The following is a 24305-nucleotide window of genomic DNA, read 5'->3' on the forward strand; positions in this document are numbered from 1 at the left end:
GCAGTTGGGCCAGGTAAATCTCCCACTGACACTACACTCTGTCCTGTAGGTCAGGGCACAGTGCACACAAACATTTAAAAAAAAAAAGCTAATCAGATTTGTCAGGCAACTGATAAGTACTTTTGGGTGTGCTGTCGGAGACCCGGTCACGTATATTTATACACACACACACACACAAGTAAATGTTATCTGATGAGGGCCAGCCATCTTATCTGCTCTGATAACGTTAAACATGAACAGGGTTAGCAAAATATAGCCCACTCCCTGGATTGCACACAGACATTGAAGAAAGAAACCATTTAGTGTGAGATAATCATTAGCGTCATGAGTTCTGCAGTTATAATAATCACAATTTAATCCACCAAAAGTAGACCATGGGATTATATGGAGTGCAACAAGACATGTCTATGGACCTCTTCCCACACGTGCACACTTCATCTCCTGTACCGGCAAATCTGTTAGACTTTTAAACCCTTTAATTGCGCAAAAGCCTCATCCCTTAAGCAATGGCTAAGAGACATCTGGAGGGTAATGTGGAAGTGAGTTGAAAGCAGGTGAGCTGGCATTTATTGGCTAGAGGAAGTTCGCTGCAAAAAAAATTAATATATATTTTAAAAGTGTGTCTGTGTGCGAGGATCGGTGTAATCGGTGAATGCTTTGTGTTTAAAAACATCCGGAGAAGCCCAGTGCAATACACATTGTAGTATCAAACTCTTTTTTTATTACAACATTTCACGGTTTTCCATTACTGGTAATGGTTTGTGGCAAAATAACATGACTGCTGGGACGTTACAAAACTCCAAAGAATTTTAATCTACGGTTGAAAGCGAACACATGGAATCAGTTTCCAGTATTATTTTTCTTTCCTCATTTGAGACAATTCAGAGACAGGGTGCAACACAAAATAGCTATCCCGAATGACATTTATAAAAAAAGGGTCAAATACAGCGGCAAAAATATCAACGTAAATTATTAAGTCCATTTGTGTATTTCCCATATCTGGGTGGATCCCATTATTATTTTTCATCCTTGTGTCAATAGAAAAGGAAATACGGTGACAGATAACGGTATCAACTTTTTTTAGGTATTGTGATTTGACCAGCGTAAATACTAATAGGTTGTGCATTTCCGAAATTTAGAAAAACCAAAAAAAAACCAAAAAAACCCAACCAAACCTAGAGAAACAAATCAAAACAAGAAACGCGCAGTCGCCTCAGTTTTGGTGCGACGGCAGCCGCACAGGAAGTTGGATCCTGGCGAGACGGTTGATGAGCTTCATGGGGACACAGGCCACGCCCTGTCCCCTAAGGGCCCCCTTCGGCTGCACATCGACGATGGAGGAGGGCGTGGGTGGGATGGGACCATGCACCCTCGGGACTGAACTCTGCACTTTCCATTAGACACGGCTTCCTCCATTTCCACATCGGCAGGACGAGTGTATCACTTTGACCTGGTAGTAGTAATAGTAGTAGTGGTAGTAGTGGTGGTGGTGGTGTGGTGGCGGCGGCAGTGGTGGTAGTTGGCGGTGTTGCAGACGGTGCCAAAAGCCCCCTGGGAGTCGACGTCATCCGTTCGCAGGCTGTGCTGGCTTGGTTGTTGTCGTCGTCGTTTCATAATTTCGGTTACAAAGTTATACAGCTAAAAAGAAGTGACTGAAAAGAAGGCAATGCGGGAGGAAGGTGGGGATACAGTGCATGACTGGGTGGGTGGGGGCTTCACGACGACGCCTGCTTCTCCTGTTCAATGGCTGTGGAGTGAGGGGGGAGAGAGAGAGAGAGAGAGAGAGAGAGAGAGAGAACGGGGGGGGGGGGGGTAAGATATGAGATTTCTGCTACGCAACAGCTCAGTGATGTCAGTCAAATGGTAACCAACGATGAGCGCAGCCCCGTAACGTGTCATCACTCTCTAACCATCAAAACCAGTGCAGGGAAGTGATGCAGAGACGGGGCAAATGTGACTGCACATCTGTGTGTGTGTGTGTGTGGATGTTAACAACAATCCTTACTTTCTTTTGAGGGCAGGGGGTTCTTCTCCTGCGTCTCGATCTTCTTCAGCTTGGTCTTGTCGAAGTTGGTGACCTCGTCCATGCTTGGCTTGTCAGACATGGTTGCAGGTAGTCTGTCGGAACAAAAAGCAAAGCGGTGCAGTTGAGCCACATGCGCAGCCACAAAATGTGAAGAAGAAGGAAAAAAAAAAGTCAAATGCGCAAACTTGGCTGCCTACGTCTCCTTTTCTTTTGTTCGCCCGCAGCTCTGCCCAGTGCCCCCCAATGCGAGTTGACTCCCGTCCCGTTAGTCCACGTTACACAGAGCGGGACAAACCCCACCAGACAATGAACGGGGGGGGGGGGGCACGCGAAGGCGTTCAAACGCGTCCATTTACATAACAATAGGAGTTCCCATGCCGAGGAGAAGGACGAGAGAGAGAGAGAGAAAATAGCCGCCTATCTTCCGACTAACTTGGCAAATGGGCGCCCAGCTCTTTCTACGAAGAATAAAACGACACAATCCAGATTAAAGCCGCGATCCGTGCGAATACTGTTTCGTTAAAAATCGACCCGAGGGACTTTTCCACGTGCGCACCCTCCCTCCACAGGGAGCACGCAGCGCAGCCTGAACAACCACCGCCCAAATTGGCTTAATGCGCGAGACCTTCTGCAGCCGCGCCACTACGTCCGCCGGCAAACCCACCGCATAATGCTGCAGGCGCCACTAACAAACGCATTCACTACCCTGGCACACGGAAATTGTTTTGTTTTTTTGTTGTTGTTGTTTATAAAGGAACAGCGCAGCTTTCCTCATCCCAGCCACGGAACTCAAAACAAAGGAAGGGGGAGAAAAAAAAAGAGTTTTGGTATAAATCAAATCTGTTAAAAGACGCATACGCGTGTCAAATCTCTACCACCGTCCACGCCTCACCGCCAGCCGACTTCGTTAAATACAACTGCAGATTGCGTCAGCTCAAATAAACCTGTTATCACATCATCTTTTGTCCTCGGTTATCCATCTCGCAGACCCCCGCATCTAAGGGTACCGGCCCCTGATCAGAATTTGACAGATAATTCGCAAGAGTTTCTGCTCCTTCTTTTTTTTTTTTACAGTAGTCTAACCCTATTGTCTGTCGAGATAAACTTATTTCATTGTGCTTACCAAAGTTCGACTGATAGAAGACTGTTCTCGGTTGCAAAGCGTTGCGGCACTGTGGCGCGACTTTGCGCAGGCATTAAATATAGTCAGAAATATGCAAAACACGCCGTGACGTCACCGGCGAGATTTCGTCTCCCCCTGCTGGAGAGTGCAAGAACCTACACACCACCGACGCTGTCCAAATCCAATTCTCCAAAAAAGTGTGACCAGCGTTAACAGCACAGGCGTGATCATTGTTTATGCGCATTTAGGATAACTGCGTTGACGTAAATTGTGTTCGGCAAGTTTGATCCCAGAACAGATTAGCCGACTTGTGACTTCTTTGTCCCAATCCATCGTCTCTGCCACAGCCTCGTCGTCTTGGCTGGGTGTAGATTGGCTGCCACCTGGCGGACATTCTACGTATCGCCCCCAATGTGATCTATGTCCTTTTCAACCAGGTGAACCGCACCCAATGTTATTAATATAATAAAGTCATGTGTCCACAGGTGATACTGTAAACATATTTATGTGTATCAACTTCCTTGAGTGATTAGAAGGACGTGGGTTCCAGGTAGTCTAACAACTTTATACAGTTTCTCACATCACCTTTATAATCATCCATCCATTAACCGAACCGCTTATCCTGCTCTCAGGGTCATTGGGCAGCAGGCGGGGAAAAACCCTGGACAGGCCGCCAGGCCATCACACAGGGCACACACACACACAGGGCACACACCTAGGGACAATTTAGTAATGCTGATTCACTTGACCTACATGTCTTTGGACTGTGGGAGGACACTGGAGCACATGCAAGCGCCACACAAAGGACGACCCGGGACAACCCCCAAGACAAGACTACCCCGGGGATCGAACCCAGGACCTTCTTGCTGAGGCAACCGCACTAACCACTGCGTCACCGTGCCTTTATAATCAATTAATTTAAATTTGTTTTAATCGACAGCGGTGTATTCTGGTGCCCTTTGTTCACTATTATAGGAAGGACGGCATTTTTAACCGGCATGCTTGCCCACATTCTAATGTAGCTATAAATTGCATGTGTTTATAAATGGAAAAACATTGCATTTTTTGTCTCTTGCATTATTTAAGCCTGTATTGTTGCAATATTTTCAAGTTGGGTTCCTACTGCACAGTTCATTTTCCCTGTGCAGGTTAATAGTTGGTCGCATCTTACTATGGCTAAGGCAAAGCCTCGGATGTTTTCGGTACCACTGGCAGCACATTACCAAATGAATTACCCGGATACTACATGTTAACACAAAACAGACCCGGAAAAACGTTGGTAGAGAAAAGACAAACTGAGAGCATCGATTTTATCCAAGCCAAAGCTTTATTGTCAACTGACAATTTGAAGTATGTGTATAAAAAAGTTTTCCCACCACCTACAGATGATGAGTGAATCTTGCCTCCTTCAGACAAAAGCTCCTTGCGGGTCGACATTACTGAAAATCAAAACCTTTTGTGACCTATATTTCTTGACTAAAATAAAACAATAAAATCTACTTCTTGGCCCTTTAAACTCATCAAAATCATGAATTATTCACCCATTTAAACCTCCCGTTTATCCCTTTCCCCCCAACCCAACCTGAACAAGAGATGTGAAGGTCGGCCCTGGTTTAACTTCAGTTCTGGCACAACGAGAACCTGCACTCAGGGAGGCTTCTGTAATACTGGTCTGCTGCCACTGGGCGCCAGAGGCAGATTCATGTTTGGGATGATGGCCGCTAATGACACTGCAGATGGGAAAATCTGTACGGGTTAATAACTGCAGAGGTTAAGACTGCATCAGCACACACAGGAAAAGAAAACACTCGTTCCACTGGTCTCTTGTTAATAATGTGAACACTGACCAAAACTTTATGCCGAAATCTAGGGCAGAATGCCGAAAAGGCCGAGCCTGCACACCAATTAGGCATCTTATTTTCACTCAATCTTCTTTTCTTTCTTTTTTTTTTTTTGGGGCATCTGTCATCATATGAGCTTGCACTTACATTACACACTGGTGGTGGTTGAGGTGAGTTTCCCCCCCTTTCTATGTGAAGCGCTTTAGGTATCAAAATAAAGCACTATATAAATTTAACCCATTGTTATTATTATTATTACTTAACTCTTTGCAGGCTTGTTCTGGGCGCATATGTGTTTTTATCTTGGGGAAGTTGACAAATTATTAATCTTTTATGCCCGAGTTTTAACACTCCTGGCTTGAATTAAAGAGACACTTGTAATTAAAAGGGTGTGTTTTATACCAGCACCGTTTTTTCCCCAATCTTTGCAAAGCACAATGTTCTGAAAACATCCATCACCACATCACAACATGGAATGTTCCAATTATAATGAATTCAGCATGAGATACAAATACACAATGTTAGCTGATGGACCCTTTGGTTCAAGTGATGGCCAAGACCTTGATCTCTAGGGTGGCGAGATTGAAACTGGGCGGAAAAAAAAAGAAAGGGGCATACAAAATATTGAATCTCATAAATACAAAGTTGCTGGTCTTCAAGGAAAGAAGTGATGAGTGGCTCTGTCTCCAAGGCGGAAATGTCAACGGATGAGTGGGCGTGACCTTGACAGACGACTGTCACGTGGGATTGGCCAGAACCCGTCAGGCCATTGAGAGACCTTCCAAAGGATATGTGGCCAAAGGTGCGAGCTGAGATTGGACCAAGAGGAGAGAGAAAAGGAATCGGCCCCTCTCCTCCTCTCTTTCTACAAGGGCACGTGGCTGAAGAGGTAGGACACTGATTCGCCATTGTGGGTTCTCCTGATTGCCTCCGCCAGGATCATCGAAATATCAATCACCTAAAAAAGAAGAAGAAGAAAGAAACGCAACAAAATGATCACATGAAAATGAGCAAATGACGGATGAAAAACAAATATTTTTTTTTTTTAAATGCAGAGAGAACAGACAAAGAGAAGGGAAAGAGTGGAATAACATCTAAAAGGGAATAACTGGAATGAAATGAACCCCATATTATAAAACAATAACTTCACTGAAATATACCAGCGGTCCATTAAATGTGCAATACTTACTCAAGTACCTGTAGCAATAACTCATAATAGATCACAAAGTGTGATGCCCGTCCTCAAGATGTCTCACACCGAATGCAAACCCCCCCATTACACCTGTTTTTGACAGTAGTTTTAGGGCTGACCACTGCTCTCGATGGTTTTCTCGCTGCGCGTGAGTACAAGGCTCCAGGTTTCATTTCAGTGAGTGAAGGCAACGTGTCACATGAAAAAAAAAAAAAAGCTCTTCATTGGCTAAAACCAACCAGGAAACGGGAGAACAGGAAGTGCTCTCTGTGTGCCGCACCTGTATTTTTGGGCACGATTTCATCTTCTCCTCCTGCGGGATGGTGTTGGTCACCACCACGGCTTCAAACGGGGCGTTGTTGATGCGAGAGATGGCTGGACCGGAGAAAATGCCGTGTGTGAGAATGGCGTAGACTTTAATTGCCCCGGCGTCGATCAACCTCGAGGAAGGGAGAAACAAACAAATAAAAAAAGTTTAGATTAATGAAATCTTGGGGGGGGGGGGCTGACAGAAGATCCTGACTCAACTAAAACAGATACACACGAGGGATGCACGATGATATCGGCACGACATCGGCCGATAAAAACTTAAGAAGTTAATTATCGGCAGATATGAAAATTTCTGCCGATGTGCTCGGCTAGTAACACTACCATTTTAATTATGCATCTCTCCCCTCCCCCTTTTCTCCCCAATTGTAGCCGGCCAATTCCCCACTCTTCCGAGCCGTCCCGGTCACTGCTCCACCCCCTCTGCTGATCTGGGGAGGGCTGCAGACTACCACATGCCTCCTCTGATACATGTGGAATCGCCAGCCGCTGCTTTTCCCCTGACAGATAGGGGTTTCAACAGGTGGACGTAGTGCGTGAGAGGATCACGCTATTCCCCCCAGTTCCCCCTCCCCTCTGAACAGGCGCCCCGCCCGACCAGTGGCGCTAAGTGCAGCGACCAGGACACACACCCACATCCGGCTTCCCACCCGCAGGCACGGCCAATTGTGTCTGAAGGGATGCCCGACCAAGCAGGAGGCAACGCGGGGATTTGAACCGGGATCCCCGTGTTGGTAGGCAATGGAATAGACCGCCACGTCACCCAGACACCCAAAGATAATGTTTAAGACGGTCAAGGGGATTTGTCGGGGGCCTGAGATCAGTGACATTTCCCTTACATGCTTGTTAGATCCTAGCACCGCTACAAGGTTTGCCTGTCACACTGTAAAGAGGCAACACAATGACCGAAAAGCAAACTGACTTGTCGGCAGCGTGGCAGATGGTGCCGCACGTGTCGGCCATGTCGTCTACCAGGATAGCCACTCGGTCCTTGACGTCACCCACCAGCACCATGCGGTCCACCTCATTCGCCTTTTTTCTCTCTTTGTGGATGAGAGCGAACTCCACATTCAGACGGTCTGCGATGGATGTCACGCTGGACAGCGATACAAAGACAGATGGAAAAATGATAGGAAAAAAAAAAGGAAAAAGAGGGAGATTTTCAATGTCTGTTACAACTTGAATGAATTACTGACAGAACACATTGGAATGGTTTTACTGTAGTTGTCACCGGATGACTTTGTTGACACAACGAAAGCCTTGGAACTGGATCAACTCTGCACAATAGGTAGTCCAAGATAAACAACTGCCGTTTGTCAAGATTTTACCCAAAATTTCACAACAAGCTCAGCAGCCTTGAAATGCTGTGACAAAATTCTAAAATTGAATGAAGCCTCTAAAAAAAAAAAGAAAAGACATCAACTGTTGTAAATGATACCGGGATGGCCATACAAAGTCAAAAGATGGTACTTTTTTTTTTTTACATAAAAAGTATATAAAAAGTTTTTTTATATTTTTGGGCGGCACAGTGACCCAGGGGTTAGCGCTGTCGCCTCACAGCAAGGTCCTGGGTTCAAGCCCCGGGGTTGTCCAACCTTGGAGGTCATCCCAGGTCGTCCTCTGTGTGGAGTTTGCATGTTCTCCCCGTGTCTGTGGTGGGTTTTCTCCGGGTGAGAATCCAGCACCTTTTTACAATGTGGAAAACTTGACTATCAGTCGAACTTGATAGTGTACTTCACAAGACTATAATTCTGCCATTTGCACAAAGGACAGCTCCAATCAAGTTATAATGTGCAGGATAGCACTGCCACCTAGCTGTGACAACATACCGCCCTTCAAACCGCTGCTTCCTGGATGTGTGTGTGGACTCCTATAAAATAAGTAAATAAACAAACAAACAAATAAATATCTGTGGCCATCTTTTAACTCATGTTAGTTACCGTTTTGCGCCGCCTGCATCCGGGGACACAATAATACAGTTCTTCCACTCGAGAATGTTTTCTTTAATCCACTGAAGGACAGCAGGCTCTGCGTACAGGTTGTCCACAGCAATGTCAAAGAATCCCTGGTGGACGAAACAAACCAAAGTCCATTTTTTATCGTGATGGAAAGGGTGTTGCAACCAGTCACCCTAATGTTTAAAAATAAGCTCCCACTGAGTCCAATATTAGCTACATATCTAAAAAAAAAAAAGAAAGAAAAAAAGTCATTCCATCTCGTGTCCCGTCAAACTTTTTAAGCCAATGTGATAACTTCCCAGGGGACAACGTCTTAAAATGAGGCTGATCTCTCTTGTATCAAGGATTTGTTGACAACATTCAAAATCACGTTACACTGGGATGAGTGAAATTCCATCTTTTCATTTAAAAGCCACTTGTTATCTCCTTATTTTCGTTTTTGGACCCCCCCCCCTTTTCCTCCCCAATTGTACTTGGCCAGATCCGGGGAGGGCTGCAGACTACCACATACCTCCTCTGATACATGTGGAGTCGCCAGCCGCTTCTTTTCACCTGACAGTGAGGAGTTTCGCCAGGGGGACATAGCACGTGGGAGGATCACACTATCCCCCCCCCCCCAACAGGCACCCTGACCGACCAGAGGAGGCGCTAGTGCAGTGACCAGGACACATACCCACATCCGGCTTCCCATCCCCAGACACGGCCAATTGTGTCTGTAGGGACGCCCGACCAAGCCGGAGGTAACACAGGGATTCGACCTGGTGATCCCCGTGTTGGTAGGCGACGGAATAGACCGCTATGCTACCCAGATGCCCTTGTTATCACTTTAGAAGAAAACAATACTGCATTTGGTTAAAAAGTCCATGTGGAGGATTTTTGGCTTTCTACATTTTCACAACCAAGTGCTTCACAGTGCCCCAGGTGACCATTGTGAGCAGGAGCGGGAGTGTAGTTCTGCTCTTGAAATGGCAATTTCATCAAGACGGCATTTGTGTGTTTATCACAAACATGCCAACGATAAGATTCAAGAAGTAACGGGTCGGGGCGCCTCCGTAGCCGAACGGTTACAGCAAATACTACACGGTCGCTGGTTCGATTCCAGTTGGTGACCTCTGTTGCATGTCCCCCCCCCCCCCTTTACCCCATTTCCTGTCTGCCTCTTCACCATCACTGTCTAATAAAGGTGAAATTGCTAAAACAAAAAAAGAACAACAGGTCAAAAGGCCTTCATTTGCTGTGAAGGCGTGCGTACCCACCTGGATCTGAGAGGCATGGAGATCCATGGTTATGATGTGGTCGGCGCCAGCCACAGACAGCATGTTGGCTACTAGCTTGGCTGAGATAGGTGCGCGACTCTGCAAAAAAAAAAAAAATAAAACCCCAAAAAAAACATCATCTTTCAGGACAGGTCACTAGAAATAAAGAGACTGTTAAATTTAACATAAAAATGAAAAATAAAAAATAAAAAAAATGTCCAGACAGATGTTTTAGAGATAAACAACAAGAACTATCATTATCACGGGCATTCAGATCAAATACATTTTGTGCACTTTCAACTCAAATTGTACCTTCAGTGCTCGTCTCAAAATCTGTTCTGCTCCGTTAACTTAAAGTCACACTTTATCAGATATATTTTATGAAAGGGCCTTTCCATGCCTTAAAAATCAATGACAAGATGAGTAACAGGAAGTGACTGAGGGGGAGAGGTTTGATGTCTTGCTCAAGCTCAAACTCATGACTGTTTTATCACAGAGCGGCCACCAACAACTAGATCATGCTGCTCTCCCTCAGCCGTTATCTCCACCCCTATAAATGGGATAATACGTGACAACAGGTCTCGGCTGGTTCTGTTGACAAAACTTTCGGCTACCTGAAAGAAACTCTGAGCCGGTTCTGTGTAAAAAGGGGCGCCGGCATGAGGACAAACTGCGAGAAGGGCAGCTTTCCCTGGGGAAAGGAAAAGATAAAACTGACCACATGCTCGCTGCAACACTTGCATGGGTCGAACTGAGCAGCTGTGTATTAAAGTCTGAAGTCTCCCACTGATAAAGAGATTAGTTGTCGGCTTGGCACAGCGGCCCTCTTATTTGGCTATTCAACTGGCAAAACATAACCTGAAGAGAGAGTAAGGCCGGTTTAATTTCATCTAAGCTGCAATGTCTCGGGTCAAGTCCTCTGCAGTTAGATCTTGCTGGGTTGAACAGGTCGGCCATAATGTCCGCGGAGCATGTTTGACCCCCGCTATGTTGCACCCTCGTGTCAGTAATATGGACTAGTACTTTGGAGCACAGTCTTTATTGAATAACAGCAGCCTGTGGCCTCTCAGAGGGAAAAAAACTACAGACGCCACAAGAATCATACCACAGCAAAACGCCAGCTGTTACCCGGTTTGCCTAAGTGGTACATCTATTAGCGGGAAGTCCGCAAGACGCCGACTGGTGTCCAATATTTCATCCTTTACCCACACCGGAGTATGCATCTTAACCCAATTAACCCAAGCCATGGCCAATTTAACTAACCAGGCTCTGTATCCTGTTTCGACCTTACGGCGCCATCTTTCCTTTTCATGCCGTCCTGTTTTCGAGTGACCTCATCGGCGGCGTCTTTCGTTTTTCACGATCGTGCAATTTTGGTTTCGCGGAAGTGCATCATTAAGTTTTTTCTTGCATCATGTGTCAGCAGTTGCACTAGTTTGTGAGGTCGTGTGAGATATGCGAATGGTTTACAGGATTAACAGGATGTTGGGGCCCATTTTCCCTGCCTGATATCAATATCAGATGTTCAGCGAACAGAATGCCAACTGACACTCAACCCTTGTACAAAGATAATGCTTCATTTCAGGTTTGTAGGCCAGCACTGGCAGGGTCAAGGGTTATTAGGTCAAATAGGCCGAGAGTCCGTTTCACAGAAGAAGAAGGAGTTTGCATAATTTCTGCTACAGAAGAAATCCTGCTAGAGGAACTTTCATCTCACAGGAACAAGTAAACAGCTGGCTAGTAAACCACCAAAAAAGACGGTGGATTGTGTTGCTGGTGTCAGCGTATGTCGATTGTTAACCTGCATTTAAAACATGAGACTCCATGTTTACTGATATTTTTCCATCCATCCATGATCAATACCCGCTTAATCCAATTCAGGGTCGTCAAAATAATCTTGAATTTCAAACACGGCATCTTTTTTTTTTTTTGTGGATCGGACCCCCCCCCCCCCCAGTTGCATCTGGCCAATTACCCCACTCTTCCGAGCCATCCTGGTGGCTGCTCCACCCCCTCGGCCAATCCGGGCAGGGCTGCAGCCTACCACATGCCTCCTCCGATACATGTGGAGTCACCAGCCGCTTCTTTTCACCTGACAGTGAGGAGTTTCACCAGGGGGATGTAGCACGTGGGAGGATCACGCTATTCCCCCCAGTTCCCCCTCCTCCCCAAACAGGCACCCCGACCAGGCACTAGTGCAGCGACCAGGACACATACCCACATCCGGCTTCCCACCCGCAGACACGGCCAATTGTGTCTGTAGGGATGCCTGACCAAGCCGGAGGTAACACGGGGATTTGAAGCGGCGATCCCCGTGTTGGTAGGCAATGGAATAGACCGCCACGCCACCCGGACGCCCAAACAAGGCATCTTAAAGATTGAAAATCTCACTAAAATGTTGCTGTGATATTACAGATTATAGACATACATTAAAACATCAAACAACACTATTGTGGTGTGTTTGTGTGTGTGTTGACTTTACCTTATCCTTTTTATCCTGTCGGGCGTAGGGGAAGCAGGGGATGACGGCGGTGACACGGGAGGACGAAGCAATCTTGCAGGCGTTGATCATAATTAGGAGCTCCATCAGGTTGTCGTTTATTTCCCCACAGCCACTCTGAATGATGTACACGTCCTCGCCGCGCACACTCTCGCCGATCTCCACACTGCACGGCAACACATGGGAAGCATTCACAGCAAGAGGAAGCAAGTATACGCACATCCGGAAAACATTAATAAGGTGCAAGACAACAAATACGAAACTAGAACGAAGGAGGGAGGTCTACACGCTGAAACGCTCCCCAAAACTAATTCGGCAAGGACTCGATCACCCGTTTCAGCGTGCAAACATTTACAGACACATTCAGTAACGTGGAGCACATACACATCCAGGTTAAGATTCAAACCAGAGAGACTCTTTAATTCAATTTACACCTTGACTAAAACCCTTAAGTAGGCTAATATTACTGGGGGGGGGGGTTTGTTGTTAAGAGTTGAACGGTACTACTACTCTTACCGATACTGCTTACTGATCTGGTACTTTGTGTAATTTAGTTAACGCTGTGAGGGCTCTAGGCTGCTAGCATACATGAGATACCTGAGGTGGATGGGGCAACGAGAGATGAACTACGAGCTAGGCCGTCAAACTGCATTTCTCCGCCTGTACTCGATGCCCTCTGGCTAGATGTTTCGGAAGATCGCTCGTGTTTCCGCCCTTACATGCAAAAGACTTGTTGCACTTGTGGCAACAAGCATCGTCAGCATCGAATCTAGTGAAGTATAAACACTTTTTTTTGCCCCCCCCCTCCCCCTTTTCTCTCCAATTGTACTTGGCCAATTACCCCACTCTTCCGAGCCGTCCTGGTCGCTGCTCCACCCCCTCTGCCGATCCGGGGAGGGCTGCAGACTACCACATGCCTCCTCCGATACATGTGGAGCCACCAGCTGCTTCTTTTCACCTGACAGTGAGGAGTTTTGCCAGGGGGATGTAGCGTGTGGGAGGCTCACGCTACCCCCCCCCCCAAAAGAGGCACCCCCGACTGACCAGAGGAGGTGCTAGTGCAGCAACCAAGACACATACCCACATCTGGCTTCCCATCCGCAGATACGGCCAATTGTGTCTGTACGGATGTCCAATGAAGCCAGAGGTAACACAGGGATTCGAACCGGCGATCCCTGTGTTGGTAGGCAATGGAAGAGACCGCTACACTACCCGGACGCAGTGTAAGCAGACTTCTGAAAATGCGTCATAGACAAATGTTTTAATCTTATTGTAAATTAGAAATGGAGCTGGTGAGATAAAAGGTGCAAGATAACGTTTCTGTAGCCTACATAAACAGGAAATTTATTTTCTTAACTTCTCCGACACCGATAGCAGAACTGTTAACGTTTGAGCTTATCGGTATTACGGTCTTTAATAATTTAGCACCAGTACCCATTCAATACCAGGTTTCGGTACCTATCCCTAAATATTACGAGGGCTAGGAATTGACAGGTACCCCCAGATTCGATATTATTATATTTTAGTACAGATTCATTACATAAAGCACCTTTTTCCCCCAAATATCACAATACTGTATATATTGTGATCTGAAATTACACATTTTAAAGCTACATCCCTTCTTAACTACAGTTAAGTGTGAAAACTGCAAAAACAAGAAAAAGTACAACAAAATGAATTTATTTTAAACCCCATGTGTGATAAGAGCTTAAAACATAAGTATACCCCCCCTCGTAAATAGTCACACAATTCAGATGAGAACATTCAGATACGTAGAAATCATTACATCAAACCCCTTCACTGCATCTGTTCGTTCTGCATCAACAATGTGATTTAGGGGAAACGCTGCGATATGAAATTCTTCACAACTTAGTATAGCAGTTTTGCACTGAACCGATTATCCCCAAACCCTAAATATTACCTTAGTTAAACATTTCTGCTGGTGAAATCCAGCCCTGGCTTCTACAATCTCTGCACAAAAGCCTTCACGGTTATAACATTACAACACTACTTTGAAATCATCTTTTCCACGCTATTCTGACAAAGATGCCGTCGGTGTATATGTACACTATATCCAACACGGAGAGGCAGAGTCATCTTTCAGTTAATTGCCTCTGACTTCTTTCAGACCAGCAACGCATGGAGGTATATAGAGGTATGTGTAGCAGAAACAAGCCCAGGCCAAGTCCTCTGACTTATTTCATAAGGTGTGTGGGAAAATCCGGAAGATGGAGCCGAGGCTGCTCCCCACCAGGCGCACACTGGTCATCCATCTCTTCCGAAGGCCTGGACATCAAAGCCAGAGTGAGCGACGCCAGCGTGAAACATTCCACGGGACGATGACCGCCGTGCTCCAGCCTTGGTCATGTGATCGCCACACACGAAAGAGAGCAGTACAGGATTTGGGTCTGGCCTGCACACATCGCTGCAACCAGCCCTCCCAGAAGCTCCTGTGAACACACTACACGACTCCATTCGCTTTAGGTACTACGAGCAGAGGCCGAAGCCCCTTTCACATCCAAATCCTGGTTGTTTCCCGGAATCTCACACTGATATAAACGCTTCCAGTGCTGTTGAAGATGGCTGCCATGCGTCTAGCTCTGCCTCAAATTAGTGAGTTTTTTTTTAAGTGTACTTACTGGTTTTGTTTAATTGTTTTTGTTAAATCTGCTTTGGCTCTCAAGAACAACGATGACAGCAACAACAGCAATCACAGACTACCCATTCTTCCAGTTACCTGAAACACCTGGAAAGTGCCACTGGCGACGAAAGTGGGGAAAACGGCAGGAATCCTGGTCAAGATGAGGCGACGTGGAAACCGGCCTCCCCTCCCAAGCATTCTTCTATCGAGTGTCAAGTCTCTGGATGAACTTAGGAGCAGGATGGCCTTCCAACGGGAAATTAAGAACTATAACATTATGGTTTTTACTGAGACCTGGCTGAACCCAGCGATACCTGACTCCCCCATTGTCCCTGCGGGAGTTTCTTATTCACCGGCTGGATGGAACGAAGGCGTCGGCGAAGAGCAGAGGGGGAACGTGTCTGCTTCATGGTCAACAACTTGTGGCGCTCGAATGTGGAGACTATTTCTAGTGGATGTTCTCCTAATTTAGAGCATCTTACGATCAGATGCCGACCTCACTACCTCCTGAGAGAGTTTAGATCGGTCGTACTAACAGCAGTTTACATCCCACCACATGCCGACACCACGCAAGCCCTGGATGAGCTGTATGGAGATATCAGCCAGCATGGGCGTTCACACCCGGAGGCTCTTTTACTGTAGCTGTCAATTTCAACAGCTCTGATCTAAAGACAGTCTTGCAGAGATTACACCAACACATCAGCTTCTTGACATGCGGTGGTAACGCGCTCGACCATGTTTAGTCTCCATTCCAAGAAGGCCACAAGGCCTTCTGCCGGCCTCCCTTCAGCAATCAGATCACCCCTCAATCCACCTGCTTCCGTCTTACAGGCAGAAACTCGAGCAGGAAAGGCCTGTGGCGCGATGCATTCAGTGTTGGTCCGACCAATCGGACTCCATTCTGCATCATTGCTTCCACACTATGTACTGGCGAGTTTTACGGGAGGCGGAAAGTAACACTGATGAATACACAGAGGCAGTAGCTGGACATACTGGTAAATGCATCGATGATGACGTACTGAGGGTACTGCACAGACATTCCCAAATCAGAATCCGTCGATAAACGGCAAAATCCACCCCATGCTCAAAGCACGGACCACCGCTTTTAACTCAGGGGATATGGACAAATACAGAAAAACTTGGCATGAACTCCGTAAAAAGATCAATGCTGCTAAGGGACAATATAGGGTCAAAGTAGAGTCACACTACCGTGGCTCCATGTCCAGAGATTTAGCCCCCTGTGCTTAGCCCCCTTTTTCACCCACCCCCTGTTCAGGCACGACTGCGTGGCCACACACAGCTCCAACACCATCATTAAGTTTGCTGATAACACCATCGTCATCGGCCTGATCACGGACAACAACGAGACGGCCTACAGAAATTAGGTGAGAGCCCTGACTACATGGTGCCAGGACAACCTCCATCTCAGAGTCAGCAAAACTAAGGAGCTGATATTGGACTTCAGGAAGGTACAGGGGGGTGGACACACCCCAACCCACATAAGCAGGACAGCAGTGGAGAGTCAGCAGCGTCAGATTCCTTGGGGTGAATGAACATCAGCAGGGACCTGACCTGGACATACCACACCGGGATCGTCATCAAGGTGGTGAGACGACGGCTCTTTTTCCTCCACAGACTGAGGAAGTTTGGCATGAACTCCAGGATACTCTACAGACGTACCATTGAGAGTATCCTGACTGGCTGCATCACCGCCTGGTATGGCAGCTGCACCACCCTTAACCACAAGGCTCTACAGAAGGTGGTGAAAACAGTGCACCACAAAGACTGAACTACCAGACATGCCAAACCTCTACACCAAAAGGTGCAGGAAGAAAGCCCAGAGGATAGTTGGGGACCGCAGCCGCAAACCGTTTATTCTATTACCTTCTGGCAAATGGTACCGGAGCATCCAGGCCCGAAACCAACAGTCTTAAGAACAGCTTTTTCCCACAAGCCATAAGACTCCTGAACAGACTCTGGACACTTGAGCATACATCGCTCTCTTTCAAAATGCACACGTTTCACTTTACTCTGCACTGGTCACTTTCAGCCATACCATTCCTACACTATGTACAGACACATTTACCATATTTATTACAACTACATACACTCTGTACATGCTACAGTTCCATGTCTACTGTTAATTTGAAATTTCATGTGTGACTTTGTTTATTCTTCTCCAATATACTTTTGTCTATTTTTTGCTATATTAGCTTAGTTTTAATTTCTCAGGCTGGACTGTACATACTGTAATTTTATATTTCCATATTTTTGGTTAATTTTTAGATCGTTTTTAGTTTCAACTTAATTGTTATGCCATATTCTTTAGCTTTTTTTGAGGTGGAACTGATGCCTAAGCATTTCCCTGCCAGCAATGCCTGCCACACTGTATTGTTGTGCATTTGACTAATAAAACATCTTGAACAAACAACTTGAACAAACTTGCGAAGTCGATTCCACCCCCACCCAAAAAAAGCCTCCATTCACACACGCCCAACAAATCCCTGCATTTCAGTAACACCAGACCCATTCAAGCCGCGATATTAGTGCCTTCTTTATAGAGCTTGAAAAGAAAAATGACAGGTGGATTAAATTATGTGTTGTTATTTGTAATATGTTGCCAATGTTTGCACAACATACAGCTGCTTTTTGCTGTTATTACATCCATCCATCCATTATCCAAACTGCTTATCCTGCTCTCAGGGTTGCGGGAATGCTGGAGCCTATCCCAGCAGTCACTGGGCGGCAGGCGAGGAGACACCCTGGACAGGCCGCCAGGCCATCACAGGGCCTGGCGAATCAGTATGATTCAATAACAATATAATATAATAGAACTGACAGTAGCCACTATGCATTATTGAGTACTTTCACTTTTGATTCTTTAAGTACATTTTGTTGCTGATAATTCTGTACTTTTACATTTTGAATTTTGAATGCTGAACTTTTACTTGCAATGGAGTATTGTTATACTCCATTGCAATGTGCTGTACATTTGCAACAGCTTTACAAAGTGTAATGTCCCCATGGGGATTAATGGGGATTAATATAGTCTATCAATGCAGCCCAACAGGGATGAATATTTGGCTGCGAGAATACGACTTGTCTTTGCATATTGTCACTGTCAAGGGAAGACAACATATCTGCAAATTTGGTGAATTTTTTGTTTTGTATTACATAAACCTAGGGCTGGGCAATATATCGATATTTGCATTGATATCGTGATATGACACTAGATATTGTCTGGGATTTTGGATACGGTAACATCGTGATATGGCACAAGTGTTGTCTTTTCCTGGTTTTAAAGGTTTACAAAGCCAAAATTGTGAAATAGTGATGTTTCCACTTACTGTGAAGTTAGCTCCATTGGAGATATGTGGTTTCACCCAATAGCAATGATATGCATATCAAGAATATGGATATGCATTATTGGTTATGTGTTAAACTAATGTGTTGGGATTCTGTGAGACCCCTTTAAACCAAACACAATCCCAGTTAAAACCCGGGATTGTATTTTGGTGTGAAAGGTATACAAGACTTCAGTAGTGTTGCATAATGGGACAATTTTAGTTTCAAAAGAGGTTCATAAAGATTGATGAGAAGGAGCTTTACCATTCTTCATTTACCATTACTGTAGTCAACAATTTCACAAATCTTAATCTAGGCTTAATTCATCTTTGACAAAATATTCAAAATCACAGCTCTTATTACCTGAATCTCTCCTTCCTCAAGAAGAGCTAACCCACAGCTTTTTTTTTAAGTTACTCCAGAATAAAAACATTCAAGTTGGGGAGCGTCCAGGTGGCTTGGCGGTCTATTCCATTGCCTATCAACACGGGGATCGCCAGTTCGAATCCCCATGTTACCTCTGGCTTTGTCGGGCGTCCCTACAGACACAATTGGCCGTATCTCTGGGTGGGAAGCCGGGTATGTGTCGTGGTCACTGCACTAGCCCCTCCTCTGGTCGGTCAGGGCACCTGCTCCGGGGGGGGGAAGGGGACTCAGGGGAATAGCGTGATCCTCCCATGCACTATGTCCTCCTGGCAAAACTCTTCCCTGTCAGGTGAAAAGAAGCGGCAGATGTATGGGAGGAGGCATGTGGTAGTCTGCAGCCCTCCCCGGATCGGTAGAGGGGGTGGAGCAGTGACTAGGACCACTCGGAAGAGTGGGGTAATTAGCCAAGTACAATTGGAAGGACAAAAAAAAAGGGTGGGGAAATAGATTCAAGTTGCCCGCATCCCTGCTAGAACATATTTTAACCAAATTTTAGCCTCCAGATCATCAGTTGAGAGGACCTGTTTCCTGGATATTTTTCTGTTGTATTATCTGCACACAATTCTTATTTCCCCACAGGAAAATAAGCAGGTCAATCACCCTGCATAGAGGCCTTTATTCTCTGCAAGTGAAATGGGCAAATCTGTATGAGCTGTACCCAGGGCAGTTAACCATAGATTAGTTATGTTGGTTATGTTACTGTCCTTTAAATGAGGCTGACAGATATCGATACGCTCCACCTCCGCACGCAGAGAGCACGACAGGTGGTTTATTTTTTTCTTCCTCTGTCATCGGTGTGGATCAGTCCGTCAGGAGTTTTTGGAGTTAAAACAGAGTCACAGCTAATTAAAGTTCGTGAGCTGAGGTATAACCCCGAACCACAAGAGTTGGCCGAGGAGCTGCTACTTCGTGCTTAGGACTTCGAACATTTGATATTCTGGCGAGTTAACGATGGTAGCTGTCAGCTTAGCATGTTAACTACATTAGCAATGAATGCACAGAAAATAAATAGATTTAGATTCTGTACTACTATATAAAAAAAACAGCCTATGAGCCGTATGCAGCCACTAATGAAGTAAAGTGCTGTGTGTGATATTCAGCTTGCAGGCCGCTAGGTGCTGCACGTGGTGTCGAGGCTCATAATTCCTCATGCAGCTAAGCTTCATGTAAGCCATGTATGGAGCCCTGCTAGCAGCTCTGTTTGAACCATAATATAATTAGATGTATTTAATTTTTGACGTGTTTATGTTGAATTCATGTACTTTGAGGTATACTGTTATATACAGTTGTTCAGACTTAATGAAAATTCACGAAAAAACAAAAGAAGACATAGTAGAGCAGGAGCTATATTGAAGTAGAGCTCAATGGACATTTATTATGGACTTGTGATGAGCATCTGTCCTGCGCATGTGTGTAGGCTGTTTTTTGGTTGTTTTTTTTTTGGAGCTCTTCAGTTGGACCCGAGTCGTCATCTCATCGGCTGTCATTCCACCAACATCACAGTCGTCACCTGGGACATCTTGTGGGACATTCATTGCAAAAGAGGGCGGTGGGACTTTTGGGTGCACTCGTTTTATTTTAGTCTCTTGCTTATTTTTTATTCTATTAGTTGAACTTTGAAACTCTTCTGAGAGCTCAGGTTTGTGCTTTCTTTGTTGTTGTGATGACTTGACTTGACTTGAGCCACCAATTATGTTTTTGGCCAGCGGTGGAGCAACAGGAACAAAAGACATTGAGTGCGTGAAAAGGTATTTGTCGACTGTTAGGTATCGTGCGACACTGTGACCTTTTACTTTTTTCATTGGCGATAATATAGGTCCTTTTCACATAGACCATCGACTGTCGTGCGTGTTATTTGGGGTGGATATTTCATGTCTACTTTAACAGGCAAATAAGTAAGTTACAGTCAATCTCCTCATTGAATCTAGATTAGAGATAAACCCTTGTTTCCTACTTGGATACCCTGCACTATCTTTAAAGTGACAGGGCTGGGGGGTTACACAGGCAGAAAAGGAAAAAAACATTTTTAATGATAATAATAATAATGGATAACACTTCTATAGCACTTTATCTTGATATCCAAAGTGCTTCACAGTTAAGGGGGGAAACTCACCTCAACAACCACCGATGTTTAGCACTCACCTGGGCACGGCAGCCATTTTTGCCCCAGAATGCTCACCACAAATCAGCTTGAGGTGGAGAGGGAGGAATCAATCAGCCAATTACATAGGGGGATGATTAGGTGGCCAGATAGAGAGACCTAGGTTGGGAATTTTGCCAGGACACCGGGGACGACCCCCCCCCCCCCTTTGCAATAAATGCCATGGAATCTCAGTGAGTCAGGACATCGCTTTAACATCTCATTCAAAGGATGGCATCTCCTACAGCACAGTGTCCCCATCACTGGGGGTTTTTTTTTCTAAATATTTATTGGGACCAGAGGGAAGACTGCCCCCTACTGGCCCACCAACACCACTCCCAGCAGCAACTGTTTCCCAGGAGTCTCCCACCCAAGTGCTAACCAAGCCCACACCTGCTTAGCACATGTAATTTAGCTGAACCAGGGTAAATGTTGGTATGGCTGCTGATTAGTTTACTTTGTTTCCATCTCAGTCTCTGAAAATAAGATAATCTTGTTTGTTGATACTTTGATCGCCAAAACTGTTGTGATCCCTGCAGAGGACCATAGCACCGTTAATCTCAGTTTTCCTTAGGTTTTAATCCACTTCAGGTGGCGGCGTTGCCAACAGGATAGGTGTCATACCGGGATAAGAATAAAAAGCAGGAAGCTTAACTTGCAAAAATATGCAGAGCCAAGTGAGACAAACTCCCATCCCCCTAGGCAAGAAAAGTGCACTATTGGAACTCATTTATATGCATGGCGCGAGATTGCAAGATCAGAAAAAGCACTTAGTTGAGCCGTCTAAAAAATTGATGAGGTGGAAAAGCAGGCTTCTGGCGACATCTCTTCAACTTCTCCCAGCACCTTACCAAACTCCTGCTGAATTCAAAACAATGGTGGGTAGGGCTATTAATGAATATTCCCATTTCGAATAACCGGATTGTAAAAAAAAAAGAAAGACATTTGAGTGTAAAAATTAATATTCGTTTGTGAAAAAAAAAGCAGCACTACTGCAACTGTCTGCCTCGCGAAGTCTTGTGAGGGCCTTGGCCTCTGCACTGAATATGCTGCATGACGGACAGGAGTCACTCAATGTCACTTTCACTGGTTGAAAATGAAATTTAGATCAAGCTGAAACGAGCGAATAATTCAACAACTATGTAGTAAACACTGCAGAGTTCACAACCCAACTCGGCCACAGAGACAGTGATTTTCACTCCAAACAATCTAAAAAGCCCCATTTGGAAATACTTTCAGATTTTGGTCAGAAAACGGGAAAAATTGTGGAATCTCAAGTCGTATGCAAGCTATGTAACACATGCAACACTTGGCTACAGTTAGCTTACCATTCCACCACTAGTAACCTGAGGGCACATCTCGAAAATATGCACCCAAATGAGCATGGCCCGATGTCTGGAACTCTACCCAAACAACCACATCTCGACTCATATTTTACACTGAGGCTTGCGCGAAGAAACTTACTTCGTTCATAGGTAAGGACATGAGGCCAATCAATATGGCTGATGGGCTGGGCTTTAGAGAAAGAAAGAAAAATACTATCAAATTGTTTATTTATACCAGTATGAATATTACCTAATCTGTACAAAAATTAGGCTATTGTATAACACGTCATTTACGAATCATTCATCTCGATCCGAGAGTGGGGGGGGGGGGTCTATGGTCTTTAAATGAAATTTTACGGTATAAGACATTATTTTGTTTATTTTGCAATGTGTCGGTATGTAGATCTTTTAAAAGACATGCTTACACTGAAATAAATATACCTATATAAGTAGTTATGTCTCTCGTTGTATTGGTTTGCCCTCTTATGGACATAATGAGCAAAAATATATTCGAATGGGTTCGAACCTGTGTTTTTTTTTTTAAAGGAATAATTGAACGTAATTTTTGGCCAATTTTGACAGCCCTAATGGTGGGTAGGCAGACCAAAAGACGTCACTGTGTGTAGAGACACAACGTAGATCAACATTAAATGAGGTGCAAAGTCTATGGGACCTTGAATAACCTTGCTCGTGGCTAGGAGACAGGGGCAGCGACAGATAACTTTGCAGGGCTCATTTCAGACGAGCCTCGGTCGCAGCAGATGCAGGCGAGGTTCCACTAATGGTAAGCTTGCCTTTCCATTTGGAAATGAACACAAATCGGGTGCATGTGACAGAACTGAGACGTGATGCTGTAGAAACAAAGGCAGATGTGATGCATCTAACCTCCATTTCTTTTGCAGTGAATAATCAAATCATATCAAATGCAACAGCATGACCCCAGCACAAACCATCAGCTCGGTTTGCAATTTGGCAGTAAAGTCGTTAACCACAGACGCATTTGTCTTTATGCATGCTCAATAATCCAGGTAAGAACATCACAGAAAGGTGAACCGGTTCATAAACGTCGTGTCCAGATGAACCGGTTCACCTTTCGTACATGCATTTTTGCAGATTTAGCAGTGGCTCGTCAAAATCAAGCCATCCTCACACACTAATTGCTAGATGTGATTGTGTGTGCATCAAATCCACTCGAACTTCATTTGCATAGCCCTCATTCACAACTCAGTCCCAGATGGCTTTACAGTCGCATTGTCCAGATAAAACTGTGCTAGTGTTGTTGCTATATGCCGCCTCCTCAAGCCTGCCGTTTCATCTGCCGAGTGACTACCCTTTGTTTTTGACTTTGTTTCCGTTGTTGCACTTGTAAATTATACGTCACTTGGGTCTTCGATTGTTTGTTTTCATGCGCTTTGGAAATATACCGACTTGTTTTGACCGCCGCCTGGGTCCGCTCCGTCTGTTTACGTACGGCCAGCTGGTCACATGCTCTGCAGCAGTAAACTTAGCTAAGAGTTGTTAGCATTAAGCTAGCCTGCGCACATGTAATCCGCTTCCCTAACCCGAAAAAATAAAGGTTTCATGCAAGCGACCCCCTCCCCCCCCAAAAAAAAACAAAACAAACAAAAAACAAACAAACAAAACAACAAACAAAAAACATACATAGATACGAAATAAACGCGCACAACCCCCCCTGTGGCTGTGCAAGTGTCAAATATGAAAGATGCTGTTCGTTAAGTACATTTTCACTCACCATGTCTCTTGGTTGCTGAATTTCTTGGTGATCACTTTACCCAGCTCCAGTCCAAGTCGGTCTGCCACTTTTTGCGACAGATCGTGGTGAGAGCTCCCGCTGAAAAGCACGATGTTAGGCATGTTTCCAAAAGACGTGTGTCGTTGACTTAAAGGTGGGAAAAAAGACGTGCAGAAAGTACGGGGGGATTGCCCGGTCAAGGGTTGTAAAAGTGGGGGGAAAAAAGTTAGCGCGCTAATGCTGCAACCTCGGCATTTCAATTTCGCTGGAGAGAGAGGGTCGCTGACAGGGGGGCCGACCAAAAGACAGGGGAGGAAGAGGTTAGTGTTTACATGGCAAAGACGGAAGTGCTTTCACGCCATTGGATAACCAGCCGATGATTGATGTGCCAGTGCACCAACAGAACTTCCACTGCTGGCCCCTGTCAATACCCCTGTCGACATTCTCTCAAA

At 45.3% G+C, this 24305-nt stretch overlaps 1 protein-coding gene across 1 annotated transcript; it reads right to left on the reverse strand.

The window, feature by feature from the left end:
• Positions 1–4457: 4457 nt before the first annotated feature.
• Positions 4458–24154, reverse strand: LOC130131318 (ribose-phosphate pyrophosphokinase 2). The gene is made up of 7 exons (XM_056300966.1): positions 23854–24154; positions 12206–12389; positions 9724–9822; positions 8450–8574; positions 7432–7605; positions 6463–6622; positions 4458–5948 (listed from the first exon to the last, which is right to left on the reverse strand). The coding sequence occupies exons 1-7, from the start codon at positions 23973–23975 to the stop codon at positions 5856–5858; spliced, it is 957 nt and encodes a 318-aa protein (XP_056156941.1). The 5' UTR covers positions 23976–24154; the 3' UTR covers positions 4458–5855.
• Positions 24155–24305: the final 151 nt, after the last annotated feature.

This window comes from Lampris incognitus, chromosome 21, assembly GCF_029633865.1.
Source record: "Lampris incognitus isolate fLamInc1 chromosome 21, fLamInc1.hap2, whole genome shotgun sequence".
Lineage (NCBI taxonomy): Eukaryota > Metazoa > Chordata > Actinopteri > Lampriformes > Lampridae > Lampris > Lampris incognitus.

Coding starts and splice junctions, on each gene's coding strand:
- LOC130131318 (XM_056300966.1), bottom strand. CDS start 23,975: ATGCCTAACATCGTGCTTTTCAGCGGGAGCTCTCACCACGATCTGTCG. Junction 12,390..23,853: donor TTCAGCAACCAAGAGACATG/GTGAGTGAAAAT, acceptor GTTGCCGTGCAG/TGTGGAGATCGGCGAGAGTG. Junction 9,823..12,205: donor GACAGGATAAAAAGGATAAG/GTAAAGTCAACA, acceptor TTTTTTTTGCAG/AGTCGCGCACCTATCTCAGC.